At 32.4% G+C, this 10,352-nt stretch overlaps 2 protein-coding genes across 2 annotated transcripts in view; both read right to left on the reverse strand.

Moving 5' to 3' along the window:
* Nucleotides 1-266: 266 nt before the first annotated feature.
* Nucleotides 267-1,773, reverse strand: LOC105627031. Its single transcript, XM_012208311.1, has 3 exons — nt 709-1,773; nt 444-530; nt 267-377 (listed from the first exon to the last, which is right to left on the reverse strand). Exons 1-3 carry the CDS (start codon nt 1,771-1,773, stop codon nt 267-269), a joined length of 1,263 nt encoding a protein of 420 aa, XP_012063701.1.
* A 6,956-nt stretch (nt 1,774-8,729) lies between these two features.
* LOC105627032 overlaps nt 8,730-10,352 on the reverse strand; it is a 5,567-nt gene continuing 3,944 nt past the window's right edge. The window contains exons 3-5 of the mRNA XM_012208312.1: nt 9,121-9,432; nt 8,910-8,996; nt 8,730-8,840 (exon numbers count right to left, since the gene is read on the reverse strand). Coding sequence (XP_012063702.1) covers nt 8,730-8,840; nt 8,910-8,996; nt 9,121-9,432 — 510 coding nt within the window. The remainder of the gene's footprint in view (nt 8,841-8,909; nt 8,997-9,120; nt 9,433-10,352) is intronic.

A 10,352-nucleotide genomic window follows, 5' to 3' on the forward strand; every position in this document is an offset into this window, starting at 1 on the left:
TTTAGTCATTGATGCTATTAAATACATCGTGAATAGTGGTGCTGAATTTTTGATTTTACATGTTTGATGTAATCCATAAACTACATGTTACTGCAAGTAATTATTCTTTATATTTCAGCATAACTCAGCAGATACTACGTATCGATTTATATTTACTTATCGTTAGGATTAATATAGATATAGTAGAAATTTATTTAAATATATGTATGCATATATGTATATACGATTCTCTGTAAAAAGGTCTCTTTCTTATTGTATGTCTCATTTTATATAACTGAATTATTTGTAATATTAATTCCAGATCTTTCATCACAAGAATGTCCTGCGATTAAAAATTGTATCAAAATTAACATATATGTCGTGATGCCACCCACCATCTAAAAACAGTTTAAAATATAAATAATATATCTTTTATTAATTAAAGCAACAAATTGATTACTTACTGTTGCAAGAAGTGTCGCATCCATAGTGAGACCTTTTGTCAAAAATGTATTTTTGCAATGCAATATTTGCAAAGAAAATAGTTGCAACTACAACATCAAATCGCAAAATTAAATAAAAGAACGAAAAAGATAGGTATTAGTAAACGAAAAAGATGGTATTAAGAAAACATAATTTTATATTATAATATTATAATAAATTTATATTATAATAGATTTAATAGTTAAAAAATTGTTTCAATAAACAATAAATGCTCAAAAAAATTACCTCGGCTTTGATTTGTTTATCTCTTGCATTATTAAGTACATCGTAAATAGTAGTGCCGATCTCTCGAGCTTGATTCTTGCCGGTCTCGCAGGCCCATACAATTAGCATTACTTTCATAACATATTGTACCATAGTTGTCAAAATCGCATCAAGAAGATGCCGATCAAATGTAATAATTACCTCACCTTGCCAGTGAACTATGTAATCATATAGTCCAGCAGTAATTTGAGCAAAGGTCACGGTTACAGTTGCAAGAAGTTGCAAACTGAAGATTATGTTTAACAGTTGCACAGTTTCATTAATCATTAGATGCTGTCTCATCAAAGTTTTGAGTTCTATTAAAAAAATTTGATTTCTCTGCGTTGAGCAAATTAAACTAGGAACAGATGATTTCATATCGTTCGTCATGAGTCTTTGTATGTAATTCAGATCGTCGTCGATTTTTTTGAAACAGGCTTTTAATACACAAACACAATTTACATACAGCATATTCATATGAAACTCCAGCTGAAGCAAATATACTAAAAATACTGTGATGAAGCATCTAACAATCCAATGATTTGTTTCAAATAATCGCATTTTAGAGAAGTACACATATTCTTGCACGGCTAACAAGATGACACTCAAGATGTCCTTGGTATGGATCAATCTGGATAACTTCTGATAGGTTTTTGATGGTAAAAGTTTTGAAGAGATTTCCCAAATTTTTTGTAGTAAGCGCATTCGTGGATTACTTAAGATGTGCGTGAGTATCATTATCAAACCATTAAACGTAAAGAAACAAACAGCCTCAAAGTTTCTAACTATGCTTCCAAGGGTAATTATTTTCGAAATAATAAAACCGTGATTGATCAGCAGGCATGAAACGAAGGAAACGCAAATAATCACGATCGACAGGATATAACGTGGTTTTGAAATCTCGAAATTCGAAGCATTGATCTTGTACGGAAATATTCCAAGAATACCACAATTAAAAAAGCAAGGATACATTAAGGATTTAAAATCCGTAGCGTGCAACAACTTCCACTTTTTTTTCATTTTTTCTTGAATTTTCGTACTGAACATAATTGGTAAAAATTTTTAGGAGAATAACAGTCTGTATCACAATCTATATTTTAAATATTAGTCAATTCATTGAGTCAATACACTGAATTATTAGAATTAACACGAATATAATAGCTTTTGGCTAAGTATATTTATGTTCGTCTCTCTCTCTCTCTCTCTCTCTCTCTCTCTCTCTCTTTCTATCTATCTATCTACCTCTAGGTCTTTCACTCTCTGCAATGCTTGTATTAACTACAATGTGGATTTTTTAATTTATATACACTTGATGAGTTTTAACTTAAAACTGTTAGCAAATGTTACGTACAACAAGGAGGCAAAGCTGAAGAAGCTTTTGTTAGTAAGAAAGTAACCATGGCGTTCTTCGATCGTCATTTCTCATTTTTACGATGTTTGTGTAAAAAATATGCCAATTACTCATATGCCAATTATTGCGAAGAATATTACTACGCTTAATAGTCTAAAAGTTTAGGATGCTCGCATGGAATATAAGAGATCCGAATTCGATTCCCAGCTCCGAGGTAATATTTTTTACAATAAGAAGTAATTGTTTATAGATTTTAAAATGTCATTTAGCATTATTAAGATCGCTCTAAGATGCGAAAAAGCATCAAATTGTTAAATTGCTAGTCAATTTAATTCGTAATATTATTGCTGTTGTTTAGTAAAGTTTTAAGACCGAAAAATCATTTCAGCGCGCGGTTCAAAAGACTACATACGTAGGATATATATATATATATATATATATTCACACAGAATTATATAAGCACTTAGGATTCAGCTAGACCGTTTAAGGCATGGATTTCTAGAGTTTGTATTTATACACAGAATATTGCGTGACTCATAAATTATGCGTTCATATACAAAATAGAATAATGTACATTATACATTATTTGTATGAACAGTGATTCTAAAATTTTTATTATATTAATGACTTTTTGGTTTCTTATTTTCTCTCTTTCTCTCTATTTCTTGCTCTGTGAACAAAAAATTAATTCGAATTTATTAAGTGCGCACGTATCAGAATTTATAATATTATTTTTTTCGATTTTTTGATTAAAGAAGTATCGCGCATTTTTAATTTCAAATCAAGTGATATCAAGATATGATAATCATAATTAATTTTAATATTAATCAACCGTATAAATTTTGAATTTTTATCTTGACAAATTGTTAAAATCGTCTGCAAACTTTTTTAACATTTACATTTATATTGCTATTGTATTATACTTTATATTCGCTTATTATCTTTCTCGTTATAATATGATTTTTGCTACATTTAAGCAGAATTAGAAATGTGAATAGATTCTAACATGTATGATTTGTTGATTTATATTTAATAAGCATTGAGAAGGGATTGCGATAAAAATCATTTTTGTCCCTCTTCCTAAATTCATATCAGCTTTATAATTCCCCAAAGGAAGCTGATTCTGAATCGTCTCTTATGAATCACTGCAATTTGAATCACTTTCAATTTGAATGATTTATAGGGATATTCGACCTCAATTTGGCAATTGAGGCCGATATGGAGGTATATATTTTATCCTTAGTTTTGAATTTTTTAGGGATGTCAAAAATAGCATTTATTATAACCACTCCTTTGAAACAGCGAAGAATTTCTGTATCCACAGAATAACAAGAAATCTCAGTGATTATTTAGTATTGAAATAAATAATAATAACGTTTTTCTGTCGCCATTTATTATCCTTACAACGTATTGCATAATATGATTATGTTTAATTGTTGTAATAAAATTAACTTTTGCACATATAAAAAAAAGAAGTACACATAGATTGAATAGCTTTTTAAATTAATATCACGCTTAATAACTAATTAATTAATTAATTACTAACAATAATTAATTTTATTTTCTATATTCTATATAGTATTCTATATATATATTTCTATATTCTATATATATATATTATATATATAATATTTACATACAGAATTCTGCATAGTTGCTATTATAATGATTAATCTTATTCGAATTAATCTTATCTACATTAAAACAATATTTTTGATAATAGAATTTTTGACAAATTTGTCATACTTTAAATTATATATTATGTATTATGCAAAACAATGTTTATTAAAAAATATTTATCATAAAATATTAAAATTATTTGTATTATAAACTAAAACTCTAATAATACTAATAATATTAAAACTCGATATTACAGTGTTTCCGTATTAATAAGTTATTTTCGATTTCTTTGAGAGACATATTTTTTATCATTACGATATTTGATTTAATAAGAGTGTGATTAGATGAACTTTTAGAAGTCGTTACGCCAAATTTCATTTTTGAATGCATAAATAAAAGGGTTCTTTCCCTACGATGCATTAAACACAGTCTTTTAGTTGCTGTCTGATTTTTTTCTAAAATAATAATGTATTTAATGATAAGTGTCACGTACTCCAAAAGATTTGAAGTTATTTCTTTTTGGATGTACCCGAAACGGTAGAAAATCTCACAGAAAGTAGCTGTAAGAAAAGGCGTTTATAAACGAGTGTAAAAAATGATATTAACCAATATTATTGATCTGTCGGACCGCGATGTGAGACATATGCATATGTCGAAAGATATATCTATCATGCTCTTTGAACAGGTGTATATATGATGATGATGATTGTATATATAAATATATTAAAACCATCTCTATATGAGTATAAAAAAAAGGTTTTATTTTGTATTTCTTTTATAAATAATCTGAATTACTCATGTAATCTTGATTATAGATTTCTCATCACAGGAATGTAATGTGATCAAAAATTTTAAGATTAAACGAACTTGCAAAGTAAAGTTCGATCTTATGCCTTGTCTCGGATGAACAACTACGTAGTCACGTCTCCGTGCCTGCCTTATCAAAAGAATAAAGTAAAAAGGGCGGCACTTGCATCGCCGGCGCTGCTCACTGCGCTACTGCACCATATTAATGCTTCATTATTTAAAGTCTCGGAGCAAATCTATTGGGAAGGAAGAAGCGTATAGGAGCTTGAAGTGTGGGAGATCCGGACGAGACAAGGCATAATTAAAATCGAACTTCACTTTGCAAGTAGCTGGACGTCGACAGCTCTGTGTGATTTTACGCACCCCAATGAAGAGTGAGTCGCAATCGGGCGATTGAAGGTCTCTGATACATTGTAGATGTAGTAATCTAAGATTTTCATAATCCGGATGGTTGGCGAAACAGGAAAAAGAAAGTAAAGGCTGAAGACCGCTGAGCTGAGCTTTTCATCCGATCTGGAATCTTAATAACTACTTTGGATTCGTCTCAGAAAATTTGGGAGATTCTTATGGCCGCTAAGGTTGCGCGCGCTGACCCGAGCCTAGGGTCAATAAAAGGACTAACTTTCTTGTGATAATATCTAAAGAAAGAGATTCATGAAAAAACTTTGCTAAATTAGAAATAATCGAAGCTGGGTCCCAGATAAATTCGCAGCACGGTTTCTGGTCTCTTAATGAGGCTAACATCCTTACTGAAACGTTTAACTTAGTGGGTGGTTGCCGATGACCGTATCTGAGATGAAGAAAATAGCTAAATAGATGGTGTTGAATGACAAGTCAGAAGCTATGTCTTCAAGCTTCTGCGCTAAGAATTCGAGGATTTGTTTCTTCTGGAGCAAATGGTGCGATTCGATTCTTTTGACAAAAGTTCCACCAGTCGTTTAGTGGGCGAGCGTATTGCTTGATTGTGGTCGGAGCAAGAGAGGTAATTAGAACGTCCACTGTTGAGACAGGGACGGACGCGCTAAGAATGCTTGCCTGATAATCTGCATATTATCAGGGAAAGATTTTTCCTTTCCAGATAGTGCTGGAAGGAGAAGATAAGAAATGAGAGAATACGAAAATCAGTATGTCTGAAACCACCAAACAGAATAGGGGGAATCATGATTGAGATGGCCACCAAGGGATTACCAACCCTGTCGAAGTGGCCAATCTGATTAAAGGCTGACGTCGACAGGAACCATTCTGTGTCTCTAACTAGAGAGGCGTGATTCTATGCCCGCGATCACATTATCAATTGTCAATTGAATATAGTTTACAAAAAGATAAATATTCCGCCTTTCACATCAAGATCAGATGTCCCTAACAACGTTCGATAAGAGAAGATATTGAATTGGATCCGAATTTATTTATGTAGAAGGAGGATGTTGGAATCCTTGAAATTGTCAGCAAAATATTTTAGGGCAAAAGGACGCTTTCAGTTCTAATATATTAAGTGCAGGTGACTTTTCTCCGGGGCCTACCATTCGTGCGTTCGTTGGTCGTCGCAAGCGACTCCCCAGCTTGTCGAGGATGCGTCCGAGAAGATTTCCAGAACGAAAGGCGCTTTAAACAGATGGCATTGAATTGCTTGGTATTGGAGAGAATCTTAAGCAATTAAAATCGTCCTGCAAATACGAAGAAATTACCATTTTGCTGGAGAAGTCTCCAGACGAGGAGAGAAAGATCAAAAACTTCTCTCTTTCAAATCTCTTGGTATACAGAGAGTATTGAACCGCCGAAAGGATTGAAACGAGAGTTCCAATCATACTCGCGAAATCTTTTATTGATCGATTTTTGAGAGAATGTCTGGATTAGAGACAAGAAAGACTTTTGTTTATTAGGAGGAATGGATATGAATTGTTGAACCGAATCGAAAATAAAGCTCAAGTATTTGTATCTCGATGATGGGGTAAGTTGTGATTTAGCATGAAAAATTAATAGAGAAACCGAGAGATGATAGCAGATCTAACGATACTTGAATGTTTCTGCGGTTCGAGGCCTAGGAGCAGAAAATCATTTAAGTAGAATGGCTACCTTTTCAATAGTTTGAGCGGTGTTTATTTCCTCCAAAAAATTACTGTCGAACAGGAAATTGTCGACTGGAGCCAAGTTGTCTTCCCCAAAAAATTCAGGGAGGGGACGACGAAAGCTCGCCTTACCTTGAATAAGCTGTAGTAGTGGTGGTCCACAAACGGATACCTTCTGCAATTTTTGAAAACGCTGTTTTTCCCTCCAGTAATATCTGGGCGAAATCCAGATTAATAAGCTCAGAGAGCCATTGCAATGATTGAGGATGCTATCCAATTGATATTGATATGCCTTCGATTGAGACTGACTCTGATATTTATCTCATGTGAGCATTGTAGCATTTAGATTAGAGAGAATCTCTCTGTTCATTTTTGGAGGGGTGAGAAAGGAGAGCTCGTCCTGGGTATATCTAGTATATCTTATAAAATAAAACTTTCTTAAGGTTGTCCTTAAGGACTGCGGGCAAAGAACTTCATTGTGTCCAAAATTGGCAGCCATAAAGAAGCGCTAGACTGCGCCTGCGCAATAAGTTGATAAATTCATCTGGCCGAGAATTCTCCTCGTTAACAGAAGCTAACTTCTCAATGGATTTGACTAATGGAAGATTATTCACTGCCTCAACAGAAGCCTCTGGAAAATAAGAGACAGAGAAATCATTGCAGGAGAAAATGTCGATTATGTTCTCTCTTTGCCATGGCAAAGAAGACGGATCGATAAGGAGATCATACCTGATACGCTGCCGCGATCCTCTACGAGGATCGTCTATTTTGTCAGATTCTCATATGGAACTTCGACAAGATCGCCAAATGAAGTCAAGAGGATCTCGGAGGGCAATGCGTCTATCGATGTTCGCAATGTTTTAGATTCGTGAATGATAGTCCACCGAAGGGCCTCACGTTTCTTTACGAATTTGAAGAATTCAATGAGCGTTTGAAAAAATTCCTCTTGGGAAGCTGAGAAGCGTCCTGGGGATCGTCTCAATCTCTTGTTTGGCGGACTATTGGAACGGCTGGATTTCGATCGCGATCTCTTGCCTCGCGAATGTTTATAATGTTTATACATCTTCTGTCTCGAAGAACGTGAAAGGGTTCTGGTTATACATATGTCCCTCGATGAAAAACTAAAATTAAAATACTAAACGCGAAGCCGAACTCTGTTGCATCAGCAAAAACAGAAAATATAAGCATTAATATGGCGCGGTAGCGCAATAAGCAGCGTTGCAGGGCGCTGCCCTTTTTACTTCATTCTGGAAATCAACTCTGTTGATAAGGCAGACACGAACAACATAGTCGTGCAGTCAAGACATTGGCATGATTATCATACATCATCTTATGATGTTGTCCACCTGAAAACAATATTAAAAAGTTGAAACAATGTACGTTTTATTAATTAAATAATTGGTTACTTAAGAAGTCGTGAGAAGCGATACATTCACAATGAAAGCTATCATTGAAAATATATTTTCGCGATTCATAATTTGTAAAAAAAACAATTACAATTGCAACGTCAAATCGCAAAACAATCCAAAGAAAAAAAAAACAAAATTGAAAAGTATTTTACTTAAGTAGATTTAATAACAAAAAACTTATGTTAGCATTTCCAGAAAAATTTAATTAAAACTATATTAGAAAAGGGCTTAGAGCAATAGCTAATTGTTAGTTATATATTTTAAAATATTAAAAATACAAAAATAAACATTTAACATTTTTACTTTTAATCGAACATTGAAAATGTTCAGTACCTAATGTAAGGTTGAAATTTGTTTTGTATTTTTAATATTTTAAAATATAGCAACTAACTAAAATATAATATAACAACTAGCTACTTGCTCTAAGCCCTTTTCCAATATTTTATTAAATTTAATTAATTGAAAGTGGATAATTCAAATTTATTTAATTAAAACTGTGTTTTATTACATTTTTATTTTGTTCGTTCCTGGTGTTGATCTTTTGAGCTACATGTTGCAATTCATAAACAACATGTTATTGCAAGTCAATTTCTCTTTATACTACAACAAAACTCAGAAGATATATTATAATATGGATTTAACTCAATATTAACGGTATAGTAGAACGTTTTTTATTTAAATATGTATGCTTATGTATATATATGATTCTATGTAAATAGAACAGATCTCTTTTTTATTATGTATCTTATTTTATATAACTGAATTATTTGTAACAGTGGTTCCAGATTTTTCATCACAAGAATGTACCGTGATTAGAAATTGTGTAAAAATTAACACGTATGTCGTGATACCACCCACCATCTAAAAACAATACTTTAAAATATAAACAATACATCTCCTATTACTTAAAGCAACAAATTGATTACTTACTGCTGCGAGAAGCGTCGCGTCCATAGCGAGACCTTTTGTCAAAAATGTATTTTTGCAATGCAATATTTGCAAAGAAAAGAGTTGCAACTGCAACATCAAATCGCAAAACAATTAAATACAAGAACGAAAAAATTATTAGCAAACATAATTTTAGTAGATCAAATAGTTAAAAAATTGTTTTGCATAAACAATATATATTCAAAAAAATTACCTCGCCCTTGATTTGCTTATCTCTTGTACTATTAAGTACGTCATAAATAGTAGTGCTAATCTCTCGGGCTTGATTCTTGCCGGTCTCGCAGGCCCATACAATTAGCATTACTTTCATAACATAATGCACCATGGTTGTTAAAAACATATCAAGAAGATGCTGATTAAAAGTAATGATTATTTCGCCTTGCCAGTGCACTATGAAATCATATATTTCACAAGTAATTTCAGCAAAGGTCACGATTACAGTTGCAAGAAGTTGCAAGCTGAAGATTATGTTTAGCAATTGCACAGTTTCATTAACCATTAGATGCTGTTTCATTAAAGTTTTGAGTTTTATTACAAAAATTTGATTCCTCTGCGTTAAGCAAATTAAACTAGGAACAAATAATTTCATGTCATTTCTCATGAATCTTTGCATGGAATTTAGATCGTCGTTGATTTTTTTGAAACAGGCTTTTAATACACAAACACAATTTACATACAGCATATTCATATGAAACTCAAGCTGAAGCAAATATATTATAAGTGTTATAATTATGTATCTTTCAATCCAATTATTTGTTTTAAATAATTCCAATTTAGAGAAATATATGTATTGTTGCACGGCTAACAAGATGACACTCAAGACATCCTTGGTATGGATCAATCTGGATAACTTCTGATAGGTTTCTGACGGCAAAAGTTTTGAAGAGATTTCCCAAATTTTCTGTAGCAAGCGCATTCGTGGATTACATAAGATGTGCGTGGTTATCATTATCAAACTATTGAACGTAAAGAAACAGACAGCCTCAAAGTTTCTAACAAAGCTTCTAATGATAATTGTTTTAGAAATAATACCATGATTGAACATCAGGCATAAAACAAAGGAAACGCAAATAATCACGATCGACAGGATATAACGTGGTTTTGAAATCTTGAAATTCGAAGCATTGATCTTGTATGGAAATATTCCAAGAATACCACAATTAAAAAAGCAAGGGTACATTAAGGATTTAAAATCCGTGGCGTGCAACAACTGCCATTTTTTCTTCATGTTCCCTTTGAATTTTCGAACTGAGCACAATTGACAAAAATTCTTGGAGAGTAATAGTCTACATCACAACCTATATCTTAAATTATTAGTCAGTACATTCAATTAATATACCGAATTATTAGAATTTTTAGAACACAGGTTTTAATAGCTTTTTAGATAATAATAAGTTAATATTTAGGTCGGTCTCTCTCTCTCTC

The sequence above is a fragment of the Atta cephalotes genome, assembly GCF_000143395.1.
Source record: "Atta cephalotes unplaced genomic scaffold scaffold00007, whole genome shotgun sequence".
Taxonomy (NCBI): domain Eukaryota; kingdom Metazoa; phylum Arthropoda; class Insecta; order Hymenoptera; family Formicidae; genus Atta; species Atta cephalotes.

Bases quoted from the DNA above. Each gene is read 5' to 3' on its own strand.
- LOC105627031 (XM_012208311.1), bottom strand. From the start codon at position 1,773: ATGTTCAGTACGAAAATTCAAGAAAAAATGAAAAAAAAGTGGAAGTTG. The intron at 531-708 runs GTAATTTTTTTG...TTGATGTTGTAG, and splicing joins ATAAACAAATCAAAGCCGAG to TTGCAACTATTTTCTTTGCA. The intron at 378-443 runs GTAAGTAATCAA...AACTGTTTTTAG, and splicing joins ATGCGACACTTCTTGCAACA to ATGGTGGGTGGCATCACGAC.